This window comes from Vitis vinifera, chromosome 9 (assembly GCF_030704535.1).
Source record: "Vitis vinifera cultivar Pinot Noir 40024 chromosome 9, ASM3070453v1".
Classification (NCBI taxonomy): domain Eukaryota; kingdom Viridiplantae; phylum Streptophyta; class Magnoliopsida; order Vitales; family Vitaceae; genus Vitis; species Vitis vinifera.
Genome location: NC_081813.1, coordinates 17,571,697 through 17,595,426, shown reverse-complemented (window position 1 = coordinate 17,595,426; position 23,730 = coordinate 17,571,697). Strand labels below are relative to the sequence as shown.

The 23,730-nt window shown below is 40.1% G+C and overlaps 1 protein-coding gene across 5 annotated transcripts in view; it reads left to right on the top strand.

Moving 5' to 3' along the window:
- Positions 1–23,730, top strand: part of LOC100251858 (ABC transporter C family member 13) — a 191,096-nt gene that overhangs the window by 98,049 nt on the left and 69,317 nt on the right. For all 5 annotated transcript variants that reach the window (XR_009466598.1, XM_059739701.1, XM_059739704.1 and 2 more), the window contains 2 exons: positions 7,166–7,284; positions 12,673–12,770. Coding sequence is in view for 4 of the 5 variants with exons in the window: in XM_059739701.1 (XP_059595684.1) it covers positions 7,166–7,284; positions 12,673–12,770 (217 nt within the window). In the remaining variant the exon portion in view is untranslated. The remainder of the gene's footprint in view (positions 1–7,165; positions 7,285–12,672; positions 12,771–23,730) is intronic.

Sequence of the window (23,730 nt, the reverse complement as noted above, 5' to 3'; positions counted from 1 at the left end):
TGGAGGTACCTTAAGGAAGGTTCTGCCCTTTGGCATCAACTTATCTTGAGTATCTATGAGTGGGATGCCAACAATATAATTAGATGGTCACATCGTTGCCCTTGGACGACCATTGCTCATTTTCTTCAAATTTTTTCAACACACATTCGTTTTGTGGTAGGTTATGGGGGGACCAATCTCTTTGTTTACAATTTCCAAGACTATTCAAAATCACCACCATTAAAACTTGTCTTATTTCATATATTCTAGGTAATAATACTTCTTTGTCTTGGGATCTAGTCTTCAAACAAAACCTAACTGCTGCGGAGAATATGGATCTTGAAAGACTAAAATCCTTACTCTTCTTTGTTCATTTGACCTTTTTGTTCCAGATGCGAAAGCTTGGATTCCATCATCTTCTGGAATTTTCTCAATTAATTTTTTTTTTCAGCCTTAGCTAGTGCCTCAAATTCTATTCCTTTCCACCCGGCTAATTTTTTGTGAAACTCAAAAGTCCCCTCTAAGGTCAGGGCCTTTGCTTGGTTAGTGACTCATAAGAAGGTAAATATCAATGATATGTTGCAGTTGAGAAGACCTTTCAAAGCCCTTAACCCTGATTGGTGCATCCTATGTAGGAGGAGCAAAGAGACGATTGATCATCTTTTCTTGCATTGTCTGATTACTTTGGGATTGTGGCACAAAATTTTTTCACAAGCTGGGATAGAGTGGGTTGAGCCTAGCAGTATTTGCGATATGTTGGTGATCTCCTTCAAGTGTTTTGGGAATTCTATTAGAGGCAAGACTCTTTGGAGGATCGCGTCTCTTTCTCTCTTGTGGATTGTGTGGAGAGAGAAATGATAGGATTTTTTAGGACATTTGGAAGACGCTAGAGATGATGTGGGATTAGCTTCATTTTTATGTTTCTTTCTGGGCTTACTGTATAAACATTTTTAAACCCTATTCTTTGAGTGTAATCCAACTTAGTTAGCTTCTGTTATGTACACCCTAGGGTTGGGTTTAGAGGGTCAAGATTCTTTTACTTGTATAGGCATTTTGTTTCTTTTGTATAGCCATCCTTGGGTTAGTGGAGGTTTACTTAGTTCTTTTGATCACGTGGCCTTTTGTACCTCTTGTATGGCCCTCCTTGGTTAGTGGAGGTTCACTTAGTTCTTTTGATCAGGCTTGTACTTCATGTGGAGGATTTCTTGTTTCTTTTCTCTATTAATACATATATTTTGTTTCTGATATATATATATATAAAATGGTGTGTTCTCGTTTGAGCCTGGGGTTGCAGGGGTAGCTTCTGATGTTTCTGAGATATTTAGGAAGTATAGAAAGAATTCTGGATTCTATGGAATGAAACGGCTCAAAAATTGGAGGTTAATGCCCATGAAGTTCTTATGATCAGTGAAAAAGGAGAAATTGTATTGCTAGAAAAAGCTGTGCAATCACAGAATAATTATTGGATATGAAGGCCAAAGACCGAAGAAAAAGAACATCAAAACAACCCTAGGTGTCTTATACCATGTGGGAAAATGTAGTTCCTCTGTCGTAAAGGAAATAGTGATTGAGCAGAATGATCCTTTGAAATCAGTGTATAATTTTACAACAAAGGAAAGAAACATAATACACGTAAATATGCCTAATTCAAATTGCAGAATGTGCTCCAAATCCTTTGGGATTGAAAAAACCATTGACTTCTAGCAAAAAGTGTAAGAAAATATTTACTATCTACATAAGCGTAACACTAAATTGTGATAGACTTTCCCTGGTCAGTTTACATCAATATGGTGATCATATTTTCTATTTTGCATTTTGTAGATTTGTGAATCTTTTAGTTCTCATTTCATAAATATTTTGGATCTCTTACTAAATGCAACCTTTAGTCCTCTTCTTTTAGCCTCACAATTATATTTCTACACTAATAAATATTATCAGCATGGTATTCTATACTTGATGTTGCCTTACTCCTTAAGACTTTTAGTGAAATGTTCTGTTGGAAAACCGAAACTGATATGGAAAGAAATAACTTTGTAAAGCTGTAAATTATTTATTAGTTGTCAATCTTTGTATTTTTAGGAAAGTAATTATTAGGAGTTATTTATTAGTTGTCAATCTTTGTATTTTTAGGAAAGTAATTGTTAGGAGTTATTCTTTCCTTTTAATCAGTGATTTAGTTTTCTAATTTGAAGGATTTGTATATGCTGTAAACTCTAAAAAAGAATAATCTCAATGAAAGAATATTATTCCCATGAAACCCTATTCTTCAACTTGGTATCAGAGCTAGCAATTTGCTTGCCGAAATCCTCCTTCTTCCTCTCTTTCAATCATTGTTCTCTGAAACCATGTCGGATATTTCAAATGAGTCCACTACTGTTCCTCAACCTTCTCTGAACAATCTCATCATCACCGATTCTTCAAAAATCAGTCCTATCACCTCGGAATCTCACTCTGTCCAAATCACCACGATTTGCTTGAATGGTGACAACTTTCTGAGATGGTCTCAATCACTTCGGATGTACATCAGAGGACGTGGAAAGATGGGCTACCTGACGGGTGAAAAGAAGGCTCCTGCAGTGGATGATACGAACTATGCTATATGGGATGCTGAGAATTCCATGGTAATGACATGGCTTGTGAATTCTATGGAAGAAGACATTAGCTCTAATTATATGTGCTATCCAACAGCACAAGAGCTTTGGGAGAATGTAAATCAGATGTATTCTGATTTAGGGAATCAATCACAGATCTTTGAATTAACCCTCAAACTTGGTGAGATACGACAAGGGGAGGACAACGTCACAAAGTACTTCAACTCCTTGAAGCGGATCTGGCAAGACCTTGACCTCTTCAACACCTATGAGTGGAAATCTGCCGAGGATGGACTTCATCATAAGAAGACTATGGAAGACAATCGGATCTTCAAGTTCTTGGCTAGCCTTAATGTCGAGTTTGATGAGGTAAGGGGGAGAATCATTGGAAGACAACCCCTGTCTTCAATTGGTGAAGTTTTTTCAGAAGTTAGAAGAGAAGAGAGTCGGAGGAATGTGATGCTGGGCAAGAAAGGACCTGGAGTTGCTATTGAAGGTTCAGCCTTGGTTACCACGGGTGGAGGCTATAATAAAGTTGCTGCATTTCAGCGCAAATCAGATGAAAGACCATAGGTTTGGTGTGATTTTTGCAACAAACCTCGCCATACATGTGAGAACTGTTGGAAAATCCATGGGAAACCTGCAAATTGGAAAGGAAAAACAGGTGACAAGCCAGACCGAACCATTATTCCTACTGCTAATGAGGCTGAGACCAGCCCCTTCACCACTGAGCAAATGGAGCATCTTCTTGCACTGCTGAAATCCAACTTGACATCCGGTACTTCTAGTGTTTCTTTGGCACACATAGGTAATGAATTATATGCTCTATCTTGTCGTTTTAAATCTACTCCATGGATAATCGATTTTGGAGCATACGACCACATGACCAATTCCTCAAACATGTTTGAATCCTATTCACCGTGTCCTGGAAATAAAAAGGTTCAGATAGCTGATGGTAATTTCTCACCTATTGCAGGAAAAGGTCTAATAAAAATATATGAGGGAATAGATCTTAAATCTGTTCTCCATGTTCCTAAACTTACTTGTAATCTCTTGTCTGTTAGCAAATTATCTAGAGATTCTAATTGTTGTGTTATTTTCTATGAATCCCATTGTATTTTTCAGGACCAGAGCTTAGGGAAGACGATTGGCAGTGCTAGGATGATCGATGGTCTCTATTATTTCGAGGATAATTTACCTAGTAATAAAATTGCTCAAGGACTAAGTAGTATTAGTTCTCTTTCTGTTCGTGATCAAATAATGGTTTGGCATTGCAGATTAGGCCATCCTAGTTTCTCTTATTTAAAACATTTATTTCCAGTGTTATTTCAAAAGGTTGATCCTTTATCATTTCAATGTGAAAGTTGTTTATTGGCAAAGAGCCAACGAAAAACTTACATTCCAAAAGTAATGTTTCATCAAAACCATTTTATTTTTTTCACAGTGATGTTTGGGGACCTTCAAAAGTAACCACAATTTCAGGAAAAAAATGGTTTGTGACCTTTATAGATGACCCATACACGTCTTTGTTGGGTATATTTAATGAGGGAAAAATCTGAAGTCGAAAGGATTTTTAAAGAATTTTATAGAATGATTGAAAACCAATTTCAAACAAAAATCAGTATTTTGAGATCTGATAATGGGACTGAGTACTTTAATAAAGTTTTGGAAACCTTTTCAAACGAGAAAGGAATTTTACATCAATCCTCGTGTTCTGATACCCCTGAACATAATGGAATAGCTGAACGTAAAAATAAACACTTGTTAGAAGTAGCACGGGCTATGATGTTTTACATGAATATTCCAAAATACTTATGGGGGGATGCCATACTAACTGCTTCATATCTAATCAACAGGATGCCTACAAAAGTTTTGCAGTATACCACTCCTTTGGAGTGCTTTAAAAAGGTATTTCCAAAATCTTGAATTAATTCTGAATTACCCTTGAAAATATTTGGTTGCACTGCATATGTACACATTCCAAAAAGGTCAAGATCTAAGTTAGACCCAAGAGCAGAAAAATGTGTTTTTGTGGGATATACTCCTAATAAAAAGGGTTACAAATGTTTTAATCCCCTTACAAAACGTTTTTACACAACTATGGATGTTTCCTTTATGGAAAATGTCCCATATTTTACCAAAAATTTACTTCAGGGGGAGAAATTAGTGGAACCAAATTTTTGGGAAATTGTTGAACCTTTGCCTAGTGTAATTCTTGATATCTCTCTTGAAAAAGAAAATAAGGAAACTAAGCTTACTGAATCTGAATCTGAAATTGGTCGGTCAGAAGAAGAAATATTACGAATGAAAAAAAATAGAAACAATCTTGAGCTTGTGGTTTATTCAAGGAAAAAAGTCCCTGGAAGAAGTAAAGACTAGTCGATCATCCCAGCACATGGTCAACCGAAAGCCCTGGGCAATGGCTCTCTAAATGTCTCAGGTAACCCTCCTTCTATTCCTACTCATATACATGCTTCTTCTTCTTCTGTTACTGGTCTAAGTTTACCGTCACACTTTGGTCCAAGTCCAGAAATATCTGCACCCAAACCCAGTTTAGGATTAGCCCCAATTGTTCTTGCACAGGACCTTGACCTTGATCTCCCTATTGCTCTTAGAAAGGGAACCCGAGCCTGCACTAAACATCCCATTGCCAAATATATCTCCTATAGTAACCTTTCTCACAACTATAAAACATTCACTACAAATATTTCAAAACTTGTGGTACCTAGAAATATTCAAGAAGCACTAGATGAACCGAGTTGGAAATTGGTAGTGTTTGAGGAAATGAATGCCTTAAAAAAGAATGGCACTAGAGAGGTTGTAGATTTACCAAGGGAAAAAAAAGTTGTAGGGTGCAAATGGGTGTTTACGATAAAGAGTAAAGCAGATGGAAGTGTTGAAAGATACAAAGCCAGACTTGTGGCAAAGGGTTTTACTCAAAATTTATGGGATAAACTACCAAGAGACTTTCGCCCCCGTAGCTAAAATAAACTCGATTAGAGTTTTGTTGTCCTTTGCAGTAAATTCCAATTGGCCCTTACACCAATTGGATGTTAAAAATGCCTTTCTTAATGGAGACCTAGAGGAGGAAGTGTTCATGAGTCCTCCACCAGGTTTTGAAGAAAGTTTTGGAGTTGGGAAAGTGTGCAAATTGAAGAAGTCCTTATACGGACTAAAGCAGTCGCCTACAGTTTGGTTTGAGCGCTTTGGCAAAGTAAAAAAGCATTATGGATATACTTAAAGTCAAACTGATCACACGATGTTCTACAAACATTCAAATGAAGATAAAGTAGCCATCTTAATTGTGTATGTTGACGATATTGTGTTAACTAGGGATGATTGCAATGAACTAGAGAAGCTGAAGGGGAAACTTGCTGAGGAATTTGAGATTAAGGACCTGGGAGCATTAAAATACTTTCTTGGGATGGAGTTTGCTAGGTCCAAAGAAGGTATCTTTGTAAATCAATGGAAGTATGTTCTTGATCTTCTTGATGAGACAGGTATGTTAGGATGTAAGCTTGCTGAAACACCTATAGAGTTGAATGTAAAACTGCAACCTAAAAAAGCCAAGAATGTGAAGGACCGGGATCGTTATCAGAGACTTGTTGGGAGATTGATTTACCTATCCCATACATGCCTTGACATAGCATTCTCAGTGAGTATGGTTAGTCAGTTTATGCATGCGCCTGGACCAGAGCATTTTGAAGCTGTTTACAGGATTCTAAGGTATCTAAAGGGGACACCAGGTAAAGGTCTTCTGTTCAAGTCACGAGGACACCTACAAATTGAAACCTACATCGATGCAGACTAGGCTGGAAGCATAGTGGATCGAAGATCCACCTTTGGGTACTGTTCATTTGTAGGTGGTAACTTGGTTACGTGGCGAAGTAAAAAACAGAACGTGGTTGCTAGAAGTAGTGCTGAGGTTGAGTTTAGAGCTGTAACTCATGGTATTTGTGAGATTATGTGGATAAGAAGATTATTGGAAGAGTTAAAGATGACAGGTTCATCTCCTATGAAGTTGTATTGTGACAACAAGGCAGTAATTTCAGTAGCTTACAATCCAGTTCTCCATGACCGCACCAAACATGTGGAAGTGGACAAGCATTTCATTAAAGAGAAGATAGACAATGGATTGGTCTGTATGACCTATATCCCTACTGAGGAACAAGTGGCTGATGTCTTCACCAAAGGACTACATAAGAGGCAATTCGATTTTCTAGTTGGCAAGTTAGCTATGGAAGATATCTTTAAGCCAGCTTGAGGGGGAGTGTTGGAAAACCGAAACTGATATGGAAAGAAATAACTTTGTAAAGCTGTAAATTATTTATTAGTTGTCAATCTTTGTATTTTTAGGAAAGTAATTATTAGGAGTTATTTATTAGTTGTCAATCTTTGTATTTTTAGGAAAATAATTGTTAGGAGTTATTCTTTCCTTTTAATTAGTGATTTAGTTTCCTAATTTGAAGGATTTGTATATGCTGTAAACTCTATAAAAGAATAATCTCAATGAAAGAATATTATTCCCGTGAAACCCTATTCTTCAACTTGTTCATTGCTTTATCATCGGTCTCTCATTAAGACTTACTTTCCAGTGCTTATGTGTTAACCTGGCTGAGCGATCAAAGTTTTCTGAAGGGGAAATTCAGACATTCATGTCTGTAGATGCTGATCGAATTGTCAACTTGTGTAATAGTTTCCATGATATGTGGAGGTATTGGCTTAACTTTGTTGTATATTCACTAAATATTTAGCAACTTACTCTGCATACTTAGAATTGCTAACTTTGATATTCTATTGTATTATTTGCTTATTTTTCTTTTTCTTACTTTTTTTTTTCCCTTATTTTGGTAAAGACGCTATACCTTGTAATTGTATTAAGTAAAGAAAGATGTGAAGAGAAGGAAACTGAGAAAGGTGCAGCGGAAAGGTTGCTCTTAGAAACAAAATATGATCTTGTGAAAAAATTGAAACCTTCTCATATCTCTCAAATTTGATCATGAAACTAAATCTCAGATTTATAAAAATGCCAAAGATCCTTATGTGTATTACAATCAGGAAAAATATAACCAGGTGTTGACATACATGAGAGAATCAAGGTTTTATTTGTTTCATCTTACGTTTTGTACTGTAGTAATGAGATATTTCTGTATTCCTTGGAATCCGAATATGAATCAGAATAGACTAGTTGTATTTCTTAACTGTATAAGTTTCCTAATGTATCTTAGAAATAGTATTAATGAAGAACAAATCAAGCCATTCTACCAATTATGTCTATATAGTATTATATTGGGTTGAGGTTTGAAACTTTTCTCCGATTCTGGTTTTCATTCTAGCCTTAGTCACTCGAATTTCTTCCACAATCTTGTCCATATCCTTCTTGAAAAAGGTTAGACACCTCTGAAATTGCCTTTGCTGCCAATGTCACTCTTACTGCCGATTTTGATCTTTTTCTTCAGAAAATCCCACTCTACAGATTGCAACTTCAAAGATGAATGGATCCAACTTCATGAAATGATCTGAATCAATCAAAAACTTCCTAAATTAGAAGTTTGGGATGTTTAGAATTTAATGGTGATGCCTTGGTTGTTACACTCCATGCGACCAGAAATTAGTAAGATGTATCTGTTGTTTTAATCATGAAGGATATTTGGGAAGTAGTCTATCTGACCTACATTGGAGTGTCAATAGGTTTGCAACCAACCATGCCTGTTTCTTAAAGCAGATCTTAAGTGTACTTTTCCTGGGAGATAAAAATTCCGTGCTGAGATCAGACCACTTTAATTCCTAGAAGGTATATTAGACTTCCAAGGTCTTTAATTTCAAATTATTTTGCAAAATAGACCTTCAATCCTAACATCTCCTTATTGTCATCACCAATCACAATAATATCATTCACATACACAATTAAGGTAGTAACTCTCCCAATTGAGGATAGTTTTATGAATAAGGTATAATCACCTTGACTTTGGGAATATCCTCTATCAAGCATAGACTTGGCAAATCTCCTAAACCATGCTCGAGGTAATTGTTTTAGTCCATAGAGGGATTTTTTCAATCTCCATATGAACCTTTTCTTCTAAATCTCCATGAAGAAACACATTCTTCACATCAAATTGATGTAGAGACCAATCCTTGATGGAAACCAAAGACAAAAGAATTCTGATGGTATTCATCTTTGCCACTGGTGCAAATGTCTCATGGTAGTCTATTCCATAAGTTTTAGTGTACCCTTTGGCAACAAGTCTTGCCTTGTATCTTTCCAATGGTCCATCAAATGTGTACTTCACAGTGAAGATCCATTTGCAACCCATGAGCGACTTTCCTTCCGGTAAATCAACAATCTCCCAAGTCTGGTTTTTTTTTTCAATGCCATCATCTTCTCATTCATGGCATCATTCCATGGTTTTGAGTTTAAGGCTTCTTGAACAGTGGTTGGTATTTTTTGAGACAAAACTTGCGAGAGGAAGGCTTGGTATGGAGGTGAGTTTCTGCATAGACACAAAATGAGACATGAGTAACAAGTGCAAGCTCGAACCCCTTTTCTAAAAGCAATAGGCAAATCAAGATTACTAAGAGAAGAGATCTCTAAAGTATAGGGTGGACTTAATTGTTATTTTCATTACCTGTTTCAAGGTTGACACTTGGAGCTGGAGAAGTGATGATAGATCTTTTCTTCTTGGAGTACACATTGAGAATTGGGGTCTTAGGTCTCTCCGCCATGGTTTCATTATTTGTGAGAGGATTAGGAGATGTTTCAACAGGGTTTTCAGAAAGTATTGTTGGTGAAACACTCTCTGATTGATTGTAGGAAGGGTGTATAGGATTCTCTCTCAAACTTTGGATGAACAACCATTCTATTCCCATCAGCTTTATCCATGGTTTCAGCCATTGCATCAGGTATTGTTGGCAAAACACTATTTGATTGATTGTAGGAAGGATTTCTAGGATTTTCTCTTTGACTTGTATAAACAACCATTCTATTCCCATAAGCTTTATCCACAGTTTGAGCCGCTGCATCATTTAGTTTAGCAGTAATTTGAGCAGCAATTACATCATTCTCTTCAGCAGCAATGATGTTTATTCCTTCTTTCAATTCTTTTTCCACATCCTAATCCCGCCTATCTTCCAATCTTGATATATTCTCCCCCTGAAGATAGGTGTTATCAAAGTATTGTTGATTCTCTGCAAAAGTCACATCCATAGTAAGATAATGCTTCTTCGTAGGAGGGTGATAGCACTTGTAGCCTTTCTTTGTGGGGGAGTACCCTAAGAACACAATCTTCACAGCTCTAGGATCCAACTTTCCATGTAATTGGTCATGAATATGAACATAGGATACACGTCCAAAGACCTTTGGTGGTAAAGTGCCTTACTCCTTGAAAGTTGGGAAATAGTGTCATGAGTTTCTTCACTGGTGCTTGGTTTTCTAGGACTTCTGTTGGCATTCTGTTGAGAAGGTATGCTACAGTTAGTATAACATCACCCTAGTAGCGTTTCGACACTTTCATTTGGAATAAGAGAGGACGAGCTACCTTCAAAAGATATCTATTTTTTCTTTCAGCCACTCCATTCTGTTGTGGGGTACTAACACATGTTGACTAATGTAGAATACCTTCATTGCTCAAGGAATTCATCAATTTTTGATTGAGATATTCTTTGCCATTGTCAGATCTCAGTTTTTGAATTTTAGCTCCAAACAAAGTGTTAACAAATTTGTGAAATGCAGAAAAAATTAAGGGCACTTCAGACTTGGACTTCATGGGATAAATCCAAGTGGTCCTAGTGCAATCATCTATAAAAGTAACAAACCAACGAGCACTAGAAATATTGGTAACATGGGATGGGCCCCAAACATCTGAATGAATTAAATTGAATGGGGAAACATATTGAATTTCTTTTATTGGAAAGCTCACACAATGATGTTTAGCAAGAGTACATGGCTCACAATGGAACTTGCTAATGTTTATTTTCTCAACAAGAGAGGGAACAACCTTTTTAACAAAGGCAGGGGGGGAGGGGGTGGGCGCGGGTTATGCCAAAGAAGGATTCGGTCCAAACCAGTTTTGTGGGTTGAAACTAGGCATTGATACACTTTGCCTCCACTTCTCCAATCAGTCTCCAAGTTGTAAAGTCCATTTTTCAGCTTACCATGCCCAATCATCTTCTCCAAATGATCCTGAAAATAACAATCTGTAAGGGTGAATTCAATGGAACAATTCAAATCTTTTGTGATTTTTCCAATAGACAATAGATTATAGTTTAAATTTGGCTCATGAAGGACAAAGTGTTAAGGCCAACATGGGTGAAATGTGTACAGATCCTTGACCAACAACTGAGGAGAATGATCCGTTAACTACCTTGATTTTCTATTTTCCTGAACATGTTAAGTTGCGGGAAAAAAGCTACATGCTGGTCATATGGTCTGAAACACCTGAATCAGTGTTCCAGGTATTGGAGTTATTTTAGAAGGAAATTGAAGCCTTTGTACCTGATTGAGCCATGGAACATGAATCTGAATTTGACAAAGGGTTTGCATTAGAATCCTCCAACTGGTTCAACAATTGTTTTAACTTCTCAATATCAGATTTATTGAATCCCAACTGTGCTGATTTTTCTTCAACAATAGCCATGTGATTGGCTTGTCCCAATCTAGTAGGCTGATTTCCTCCTTTGTTACCAATTTGTTTTAGGTTTTGAGGCTGTCCATGTAGCTTCCAACACATGGCTCTTGTGTGTCTTGGTTTGTTGCAATAGTCATACCACATTTTATCCTTGTTCACTGGTTTCCTGTTGTCGCTTGCATTTTGATTTTGTTTGGCCACTGCTAGAGCAGAATTTTCTGTTATAAGACTTCCACAATTTTCAGTTTTTTCGCCCATTAATTCTTTGCGACTTTCCTCCCCACGGATGTGTGGAAAAGCTTCATCAAGATCAGGAAAAAGGTCTTACCCTAGTGTTCTTTTACATGCTTAATCAAATTCAGGATTAAGTCCCAACAAAAACTGCAAGACTCATTCCATTTCAAACATGTCCATCTTCTTTGAATCAGCAATAGATTCCATTTCCATGTTTTGGTAGAGATTTAACTCTATCAATAACCATTTGAGAGAGTTATAGTATTCCGTGACACTTGAAGTCCCTTGCTTGGTATTCATAATTTGTCACTTGATCTAAAAAACTTGGAAGGTGAAACCAACCTTTGAATAGGTTTTATTAACAGTCTCCCAAATGTCTTTAGCTGTGGGAGGAAGTAGATATGTCTTACTGATCTTAGGTTGCATGGAGTGTAGTAGCCAAGACATTACCATTGAGTTTTCTTCCTGTCAAATCTCATACTGAGGATAACTTTCAAGTGGTGGTCTTGTTGTCCCAATAACTTATTTGAATTTCCCTTTGTTGACAAAGCTTGTGGAAATAAATCGTCATTTTATTAAGGTGAAGATAGAAGAAGGGACGATTTCATTGGTTTACACTCCAACAATTCTCCAAACAGTAGACATTCTTACCAAGGCGTTTTCTAGAACCAGCTTTGAGGACTTGAGATCTAAGTTGGGAATGATCAACATTTACAACCCAGCTTGAGGGGGAGTGTGGAAATCTGGAAGGTACAACTATGCATACAGCTGTACCATATACCTGTACTGCTAGTTGTACCGTATACATGTACTGTTAGCTGTACCTCCAGCTGTACGCCCAATTGTACCGCATATAGTTGTTTCCTATTCTAATTTTATTTCCTGATTTTGTGATAGACTTTCTCCTAAAATCAAGGATTAGATTTCTTTTATGGCAAGATGACCTCAGCCATGCATGTATAAATATCAATGCAATAATTAGTTTGAATAGAGCGAGAAAAAGAAAAAGAAGGTTTTTCTCTTTCTCAAATTTCTTCATATAAAGTGGTTATTATATTCTATTTTGTTATAAAGATATGCAATTTTAGTTATTAATAAAGTGGAGTTGGTAACATTTGTTATTAAATAGTTGATTCTTTGTTAAAAATATTTTTTTGAACAAAAGCTTATAATTATCATTCCATGGACCATTTTTTTCTTCATATTTTTCTTCATATTTTTTAATTCTCATGCCAATATTTCAGCTTGCCTTTACAAATTGGACTAGCACTATACTTGTTGTATACACAAGTCAAATTTGCTTTTGTTTCTGGGATCGCAATAACTATCTTGTTAATACCAGGTATTAAGTTCACTTGGAAACCTAATTCTTGAATGGGATCTTTTAGTGTATCATACATGGTTTGATTTCAATTTTTCTACGTTTTGCTTCCTTTTGTTCTAATATACATGTTTGTGCATGTGGAAAATCACACACACACACACATCAACTTTGACACTTTCATTGCGGATCTAAATTGGATATATGTTCCATAATTGCTTGTTACTCAACATGAAAATGTATGTTTCTAATCTTAAATGTTTTTGCATTGGATGAAAACAATCATTCATAATTTTTAAGAAGGATCTCTCACCCATTTCTGCATTTCTTTTAAGTAATGATATTTCTGCTTTTGACGTAGCCATACTAATAAAGCTTCAATGTTTGAGGTGCATGCATGCTAATACTCATGGATTTGGGAAGTTGGAAAATTAAAGGCATTGTCTTGTGTGATAATGTTCTTTTGCATTCCTGATCTAGATCTCAATGTGGCTGGGACATGAGAAAATAGGAGGATTTTCTTAGCTAGGATGGTGCAAAAAATAAGTCAAACATTAGCTAATACCTTTCTTAAGAGCAATAGGCAAGTCAAGATATAAGAATATAACAATGGGATCAACAGAGCATGATTCATAAGTGTTGAATATAATGAATTTATAGTGTACAATCTTTCCTTTTTTTAATATAGGTCACATGTATGGTAGTTAGGACTCCTAGCCTTGTATATATATATTTTCTCAATTGTAAGTAGATATTACATGAATGAGAATCAAGGTTTTCTTCTTTCTCTCTCTCTACTTGGTATCAGAGCCAAGGGAGAAAACCTAATTTTTTCCAGTTTCCCCATGTCATCAATTCCAGGAAACCTTCCTGTGACCGTGTTTCATTCCGGTCACCTTCCCCATCCCCCAAAGCTTTCCGGTCGTTCAAATTGTTGTCAGAAAACATTCACCGCCGACGACTTTTCCAGCGAACTTTTCCAGCAATGTCTTTTTCCAACACCGCCCACACTGCAAGGAGCGCCTGGAGGAGATCTCCAATTTTTCCCAAAGCTCCGGAGCCAGAAAACCACCCACGCGCCGGCCACGTGCATTTTTCCGGCCGGCGACTGCATCTCACGCGCCAGCGCGTGAGCCACTTTCCGGCGACGTGCTTCCTCCTCCAGCCTCGCCTGACGCCGACTAGCTACCCTTCATACCTGTTTCTGCCATCCGAGCCCTGCACGTGCCTCTTTTGGGGTTCTTTTGCCTCCGTTGACTCTCCGAACAGTTTTTCCGGCGTCCTTCGGCTATTTTTTCTCAACCCCAATCCCTGCACGTGCCTTGGGAAGTGTTCTTCTACCTTTCCGGTGGTGCCACGGTTGTTTTTCTTTTCTATTTGGTCTCTCACACGGGCGATTCTTCGGTTTTTCCTTCTTCAGCCGCATCTGAAGCCGTATTAGGGCTCTCTTCGATCCAAATATACTTCATTCTCCAGATAAGTGGATATGACTACTAAAACTTCCATTTTTTCCTCTGTCATATCTGGATCTCCTATGATTACTTCGGAGAAATTGGTTGGCAGTGAAAATTATCTTTCTTGGTCTGCCTCTGTTGAACTTTGGTTTATGGGACAAGGATATGAGGATCACTTGGTTACACAGGAGGCAGATATCCCTGAGGTTGAGCACGTACAGTGGAGAAAGATAGATGCCCAGTTATGTAGTGTATTATGGCAATCAGTTGATCCCAATATCCTTCTTCATCTTCGGGCCTACAAAACTTGTTTTAAATTTTGGATTCAGGCCAAAGGATTATACACGAATGATATTCAGTGTCTTTATAAGGTGGCTTCTGTTATTGTCCATATCAGCCAACAGGACTTGGATCTATCTACTTATATTGGCCAGATTGCCTCTCTTAAGGAGGAGTTCTTGACTGTGATGCCTCTTACTCCTGATGTTGGGGCTCAACAAACACAGCTTGATAAGTTCTTCATGGTCCTTACTCTTATTGGCCTCCGTCCGGATCTTGAGCCTGTCCGCGATCAAATTCTTGGTAGTTCATTAGTTCCGTCCTTGGATGATGTGTTTGCTCGCCTCCTTCGTATCTCGTCCACTCAAACTTTGCTATCTGATAGCATTTCAGATTCTTCTGTGTTAGTTTCTCACACTACCTCTCGAGGAGGACGCAGTGGTAACTGTCACACCCTCGAAAATCACCCTAAAATTTTTGCCTGGTGCGCGGTGCTAAGGACCCTTCCTTAGCCAACCTTCCTTCCTAGCCTTCTCAACACACACACAGCAACCACAAATCAAAGGAAACAGGGACACAACGAGGTTACAGGAAATCCTTCCCAACTTGTATTAATCTCAACTATAAGATACAAAATTCTTTCCCTGAGTCAGAGAGCAATGGCTTACATCCCAAACATTCAGAGACTACTTTCCCTCTTCTCCCTCTCTCTCTCTCTCTCAAGGCTGCAGGAGTCCTATTTAAAAGACTTGTCCTGCAGTTTTTTTCCTTTGGTGGTTATGCAACAACCCAGAACCACTTGCACAACCACCCACCACCCAGATGGTGGTCTGCTGAGAAACCATCCACTTGCATTAGCATCAGCATCAGCAGTGACTTAGCCCACTGCCAGTCCATGCAGCTGACTAACTTGATCACTGGCTGTCCCAGCTAGTGCTCTGATTAGCTGCCATTTCCTCGAACTTGCCTCATCAAGTTGCTAGAGAGCCCTCCCCTAACAAGCTGCCTCCTTCCCCGCAAGGTGCCTCTTGTGACCGGGTGCCCACCAACGCGTCTCTGATCAAGGCTCTTGGAACCAAGCAGCATGCACCACTAGCTGACCAGGCTGCATCAGTGTGCCTCCCCCACAATGATGCGTGAGCCCAAGCCATGTCAAGGTGCCCATAGCCTGGGCCTATTGCTCCCACTCATCAGGTTCAATTTCAACGAGCCATGGCATTGCGCCCATGGTTGTTTCCTCTTGGTGCACAGGGCATTGCGCCCCTGTGCTGTGCATAGGCGTCATGGTGTGAACCAACTGCTTGTCTGATGCCCTATCTGGCCATGGCATTGCGCCCATGGTCTTCTTGGCTGGCTCGCTTGCACAAGGTTTAGGCGCCCTCGTGCCTGCGCGGGGAGGGGATAGGTCGCACCATGCCCCGTGCTGTTGCAGCCATGGGGTGCATGCCACACACGTCGTGGAGCCCATGTGTGCATGCTCAAATGCCATCCGTGTCCTAGGCACACCCAAGGCCGTGCCAGGGTGCCCTCTTGGTGCGGTCAAGGCTCGCCCTTGGTGCTCATCCCCCTTGAGACACCTATCCCCCCTTAAAGAGCAATACGGGCCGTTTTCAAAGTTTCTGGAGGAGACATCAATATGTCTGAGGAGACATAATGGAATATTTAAATAAATACAAAATAATTTAAATTCCCAAAATATCCTTCTGCACCACTCCATGGCCCAAGTGCCTTCACGATGCGCGCACGGTGCGCGTCTGGCTCGCCCGTGGTGCACGCGCGGTGCGCGCTTGGCTCGCCCGCGATCCCCACACTTAGCTCCTGAGGTTTGAACCACCAAACCTCCAGGCTTTCCTTGCTTTCCGCCTAGGCTCTCATGGGTGCAAGGCCTACCCATGAGGCCTATTTCTCCGGGTCTAAATCAAGTGGCTAAGGGGCTGATAGTAACCAAGGTAGAGGCCAACGTCCTCATTGCACCTATTGCAATAAACTTGGCCATACTCGCGATCGTTGCTATCAGTTACATGGACAACCTCCTCGCACTGCCCATGTGGCCCAGTCCTCTGATTCTCAGCTGCCTCAGCCTCCGAGCTCCTCCGCATCTCAGGCATCTCAGGTTTCTGTTGCCTCTGTTGCTCAGCCTGGTAATGCTTCTGCCTGCCTTACCCACACATCTTCTCTTGGACCCTGGATTCTAGATTCTGGAGCTTCTGATCACATATCTGGTAATAAGGATCTTTTCTCCTCTATTACTACTACCTCTGCTTTACCTACTGTTACCTTAGCTAATGGTTCTCAAACTGTAGCTAAAGGTATTGGTTTGGCCCTTCCTCTGCCTTCTCTACCTCTCACTTCTGTCCTTTATACTCCTGAATGTCCTTTTAATCTTATTTCCATTAGCAAAATCACTCGTACTCTTAATTGCTCTATTACCTTTTCTGATAAATTTGTGACCTTGCAGGACCAGAGTACGGGGAAGATGATTGACATAGGATGTGAGTCTCAAGGCCTTTATCACCTCAACTCAGATTCATCTCCTGCAGTTTGCATTTCCACTAATTCTCCTCTCCTCATTCACAGTCGTTTGGGTCACCCTAGTCCCTCTAAGTTTCAGAAGATGGTCCCTCGTTTTTCCACTTTGTTGTCGCTTTCGTGTGAGTCATGTGAGCTTGGGAAACATACTCGTGTCTCGTTCCCAAAGCGTTTGAATAATCGGGCAAAGTCTCTTTTTGAGCTTGTCCACACTGATGTTTGGGGTCCTTGTTGGACTGTGTCTACTTTAGGATTTCAGTATTTTGTCACTTTCATTGATGACTATTCTCAATGTACTTGGTTATTTTGAATGAAAAATCGAGCTGAGTTATTCTCTATTTTCCAGAAATTTTATGCTGAAATCTAGACCCAGTTCAATATTTCTATTCGTGTGTTACGCAGTGACAATGCCAGGGAATATTTTTCAGCCCCATTTACTTCATTTATGTCTCATCATGGGATTCTTCATCAGTCTTCTTGTGCTCATACTCCTCAACAAAATGGGATAGCTAAACGCAAGAATCGACATCTTGTTGAGACAACTCGTACTATCCTCCTCCATAGTAATGTTCCTTTTCGTTTTTGGGGGGACGCTGTTCTTACCGCTTGTTATTTGATTAATCGTATGCCCTCCTCTATTTTACATGATCAGATTCCTCATTTCCTTCTCTTCCCTGACCAACAACTTTATTTCCTTCCTCCTCGTGTCTTTGGTTGTACTTGCTTTGTTCATATTCTCACTCTTGGATAGGATAAACTTTCGGCCAAAGCCATGAAGTGCCTCTTCTTGGGATATTCCAGACTTCAGAAGGGTTATCGTTGTTATTCCCTTGAGACTCATCGATACTTTATCTCCGCTGATGTCACTTTCTTTGAGGACTCACCATTCTTTTCCACCACTTCTGAGTCTCTTCCTGTTTCTGAAGTCTTGCCCCTTCCCATTGTCTCCCCATCTGATGTTGTGCCTCTTCGACCACTTCAGGTTTATCATCGTCGCCCTCATGTCGCTACTCCTCTCCCTTTTGCTGAGGCACCTGCTGACTCACTTCCTATCCCTTCGGCTTCTCCTGCCCCGGCTTTGCCTTCTCCTGATGATTTACCCATTGCTATTCGGAAAGGTACTCGCTCTACTCGTAATCCTCATCCTATTTACAATTTTTTGAGTTATCATCGATTATCTTCACCCTATTCAGCTATTGTTTCTGCTATATCCTCTGTTTTTCTTCCAGAGAGCACCCATGAAGCTCTTTCCCATCTAGGCTGGCGACAGGCAATGGTGGATGAAATGGCTGCTCTGCACTCTTATGGCACTTAGGATCTTGTTGTTTTACCCTTTGGTAAATCTACAGTTGGCTGTCATTGGGTCTACGTAGTTAAGGTTGGTCTTGATGGTCAGGTTGATCGCCTTAAGGCCCGCTTAGTTGCTAAATGTCACGGACTTAGTCGTTCACTAAGCTCGTGCGGCACTTAGACAAGCCAAGACGCTTGATCTTGCTAAGTCAGCCTTGCTCCCCAATGCTTAGCTTGCTCGGCTAAGACACTCGCGATTCAAAAGCTTAAGAAGCTTGGTAGGCAACTCTTGAAAGAATGGAAGCTTTCACTAACTCGAGGAAACCTTTACAAGTGCTTGGATGCTCACTTGCTTGGTGCCTTGGCCAAATGAAGCCCTCACCTATTTATAGGCACCAATGGAACTCTCTAGAACCTTGGAGGGTTCCTTACAATTCATGAATATTCTAGAATGTCCTACACTATTCTATGTACAAGCCTATATACAAGAGACTTCTAGATTTCTCTAGAAAGCTTTGGACCCTTCTCATGCCTTCTACCATAGTGTAGAGTTGTGTGGACTTCTCTAGGCATTTCTAGAACCTTCCACACTCTTCCCACTAGTGGCTAAGTGTGGATGTCTCCAAGGGTCTCTAGAAGCTTCTCACCTCCTATATAAGCCATGGGGAGGGTCATTTGAAGCATTTTGTGACATAAAGGCTATACTCAGGTTTATGGTTCTGATTATGGTGACACATTCTCCCCTGTTGCCAAGATTGCTTCTGTCCGTTTGCTTCTCTCCATGACTACTATGTGTTCTTGGCCTCTTTATAAGTTGGATATTAAAAATGCCTTCCTTCATGGTGATCTTGCCGAGGAAGTTTATATGGAGCAACCTCCTGGTTTTGTTGCTCAGGGGGAGTTTGGTTTAGTGTGCAAGTTACGCCGTTCTCTATATGGCTTGAAATAATCTTCTCGAGCATGGTTTGGCCGTTTTAGTTCTGTTGTTCAAGAGTTTGGTATGCTTCGCAGTACAGCAGACCATTCAGTTTTCTATCATCATAACTCCTTGGGGCAGTGTATTTATCTGGTTGTTTATGTGGACGACATCGTCATTACAAGTAGTGATCAGGATGGTGTTCAGAAACTAAAGCAACATCTTTTTACCCACTTTCAGACCAAAGACTTGGGGAAACTCAAGTATTTCTTGGGAATTGAGATAGCTCAATCCAGTTCCGGTGTGGTCATTTCCCAAAGGAAGTATGCTTTAGACATCTTGGAAGAAACTGGTATGTTAGACTGTAAACCGATAGACACACCTATGGATTCGAATGTCAAACTTGTACCAGGACAGGGGGAGCCTTTAGGAGACCCTGGGAGATATCGACGGCTCGTAGGTAAATTGAACTATCTCACCATTACTCGTCCAGACATTTCTTTTCCTTTGAGTGTTGTTAGTCAATTCCTACAGTCACCATGTGATAGCCATTGGGATGCCGTAATTCGCATTCTTCGATATATCAAAAGTACACCAGGCCAAGGTGTGTTGTACGAGAACAGAGGTTATACTCAGGTTGTTGGTTACACAGATGCAGATTGGGCTGGCTCACCCATAGATAGACGCTCCACTTCAGGGTACTGTGTTTTTATTGGAGCTAATCTAATATCTTGGAAGAGTAAGAAACAAGATGTAGGAGCCAGATCTAGTGCTGAAGCTGAGTATCGAGCTATGACTTTGGCAACATGTAAACTCATATGGTTGAGACATCTTCTTCGAGAGTTGAGATTTGGAAAGGATGAACAGATGAAACTCATCTGTGATAACCAGGCCGCATTACACATTGCATCCAATCTAGTCTTTCATGAAAGGACCAAACATATTGAAGTTGACTGTCACTTCATTAGAGAGAAGATCACATCAGGATGTGTTGCTACAAGTTTTGTTAATTCAAATGATCAACTAGCAGACATCTTCACTAAATCTCTCAGAGGTCCTAGGATTAAATACATTTGTAACAAGCTTGGTGCATATGACGTATATGCTCCAGCTTGAGGGGGAGTGTTGAATATAATGAATTTATAGTGTACAATCTTTCCTTTTTTTTTTAATATAGGTCACATGTATGGTAGTTAGGACTCCTAGCCTTGTATATATATATCTTCTCCATTGTAAGTAGACATTACATGAATGAAAATCAAGGTTTTCTTCTCTCTCTCTCTTAACATCATCTTTAATTCTTCTCTATACAATATTTAGAGCATCTTCTGATGAAACCTTGGAGGATTCCTCTAATATATTGCTTCTACAGATTAGACTTCTCATATCATCTTTTCCAGAGAATATGGTAAGGACGTTGAAGGTCTTTGTGGAGAGGAAGACCTTCTTGATTAGGTTGGAAGGCGAGCACAAAGGAAATTGGTGCTCAATTACAGAGCACAGCAGAGGCTCTGTTTATGTCTTATGTTTTGAAAAGGAAGAAGTCGGGTGGTTGATCGAACATTTGACAAAAGCCATCGAAATGAAGAGTCACTTGGGGTTCAAAAGAAAGTACAGGGGAAAATTCTGTGTCCATTTGATGGAAGTATGCTTTGACAACCATGGAAGGTTCATAAGGATTTCGGAGTTCGCTACCAACAGAAAACCAACTTTTCTGGTTATTCTTGAGGGCGAGAAAGGCAGAGGATGGGAGAATCTAAAAAGCGCATTGTCTTCATTGCCGATGGTCCCCCCCTAGAATGTAGATGAAAAAAGAAGACAATACAAAGTGGAAAGGTTTATCCACAATCACATGGGTCCTCTATACCGATCTTTTGTGAACGTAGTCAGAGATAAAGGACCAAGGAGAGGTGGACTTGTTCCTGTTGGGAGGTGGGTGTGTGCCGTGGTGTGTGAATGCAATGCAGATAGTGTTAAATGGGTTGAGGTTGGCCAAGCTGTGGCGAGAATGTTAGGGAAGAAAGGAGTGGCTACGAGTGTGCCCTTCTCAGGCGGAGAAGGACTTTTTTTTGTAGAAATGATAGAGGAAGCTTTTTTCTCCAGGATTTAAGGATTCTTAAGATTGAGGGAGGGAATACAGTCCAATTGAGAAGGTGGTTGCCAAAGGAAAATTCGGAAGTTGAGGGGAAGTTCAGAGGAGGTTGGATAGAATTATGGGGTTTGCCATTTCATCTCTGGTTTGAGTTACATCTGAAGAAAATAGTGGAGCAGTGGGGGACGGCGACTAAAGTTGATTGGTGAACGTTGAAATTGTTTGATCTTAGCAAGGCGAGGGTAAGAATTGCAATGAAGGATCGGTCAGTTCTCCCAACTTTGATCGAGGTGATAGACAGGGATTGGGTGTTTACTATTTTTTTCGCAGTGATCGGAATTGAAGAGCTTAGGAGAGGCAGAGTAATGGGTGAGTCGACTCGGGAGGTGTTTGAATCTCACTCGGGGACAATTGGTGGAAGGCAGGAGGAGAGAGATAGATCAACGGTTGGAGGTAGTTTTCGTGTTGAGGAAGCTGACAGAAAGAAGAAGGGATGAGAAAGGAGTTTGGCTGAAGTTCTTCCAGTGGGGACATGTGGTAAGAGTGGTCAGGTTGTGGGGAATAGCTGGTTTAGTTTGAATTCAAAAAAGCTGAACTTTGGGCTAGTTGGGACAGAGATGGCGGGCGTAGCTATGGCCAGCGGGGACGAGGCCTTCTCAGATGAGAATGGTCGGGCCTTTGAGAGAAAGACCCAGTCTCTTCCCAAATCTAGTCCACTAACTGTTGCAAAAGTGGGTTGTAACTTAAAAGGCCCGTTGAGGTTGGGCTAAGGAACAGGAGAAAAGAAGTCCTCTAAAAAGCAGGGTTCGTTATGAAGTGAAGAAGTTTCTGTAGTGGGAAAGGGGAAAGGAGTATCAGTTGATCCTGTTGTTCAGACGAGAGGCTCCACGAAGAAGGAAGTGAAGTTTGGTTCAAAGAAGCTGTGGACTACCCTATTTCCTCCAAGTTTTGATTGACGACAAGGATTTTGAAGTCGCAGCGAGCCTCTTTTGCTCGGGAAGCCATTGTCAGATAGCGAAGAGCTACCAAAGGAGGAGGCTTCCGGGGCGGGAGCTCAGTGGGAACGAGGATTCAGTGCGAGTCCTATCACCTTTTGCCGATCTCCAAGGATTCAAAAGCGGTGTTCGGGGGAAGGGGCTTCGTCGTCTAGAGGCGAAGAGGCTGTGCGCAAACCCTTTTTTGAAGAAGAGAGAGAAGGATTTTTGGGCTTAGTGGGGTCCGATCTTTGTGGTTCTTCAGTCACGTTTTTGCCTTCTGTAAAAAAAGAGAAAAGAGAGAAAAGGGATAATCCCTAATTTTTGTTATGAGCTCAAGAAAACTGTACGTAAGAATTGACATCTTGTTGAGACAGTTCTGATACCATGTGAAAAGAGAGAAAAGAGAGAAAAGGAAAATTAAATAACTGAAATAACTGTACACTATCTAACACCTTCTAATCCAGAAATCAGAGGTAAAGGGCTCAACTTTATGGGGAATTGTGGAATGTCGATAGCGGAAAACTTGGAGGTAAACTTGTCCTCACCTTCTCTTTTGGTTTGGCACTTCCATTTCTGAGTCCTTCTGTTCCATATTTCCCTAGTTCAATCATTCAGTCTCAATTTCCTGTGGAAAATCGAGTAATTTCTGAATTTTTTTCCAAAAAAGACGATGATGGTACTTTATGTCAAAATTCTGTTGGCAATAGTAACCTTGTTGTGGTGGAGTCCCAGTCTGCTTATTCAAACTAGTTGCCCGAGAGTTTCAACCCCATTAAGTCTAAACCCATTTTACCTATTAAGGTTTCCAACCTGGTTATAGTTAGCCAGGGTGATGCTGTGGTTTCCCCATCGGGCGAGTTCCAAATTGAAGGCTTGTCTCCCAAGAAAATGGCTAAAGTGCGTGAGGTTTTAAGCTCTCTGGATATTAAGGTATACTCCAGGAGGAAGAGCAGATGTTCTATAGGTTTGTGAGACCTGTTGGAACTGGTTTGGAGGTTTAGGGTTTGTGAGGTTTTTCCATGAAAATAATTAGTTGGAATACCAGAGGTTTGGGATCAAGAAAAAAGCGAAGGGTGGTTAAAGATTTTCTAAGGTTAGAGAATCCGGATGTAGTGATGATCCAGGAAACAAAAAAGATGGAGTGTAATAGAAGGTTTGTGGGTAGTGTTTGGACAGTCAGAAATAAGGAATGGGCTGCTTTTCCAGCATGCAGGGCTTCAGTTGGGATTTTGATTATTTGGGACTCTAAAAAATTGCACAGTGAGAAGGTGGTAATAGGATCATTTTCGGTCTCGATCAAGTTTGCTTTGGATGGATGTGGACCTCTATGGCTGTTCGTAGTTTATGGCCCAAATAGTCCCTTACTTAGGAAGGATTTTTGGGTGGAGCTGTTAGACATTTTTGGTCTATGTTTTCCATTATGGTGTGTGGGCGGTGATTTTAA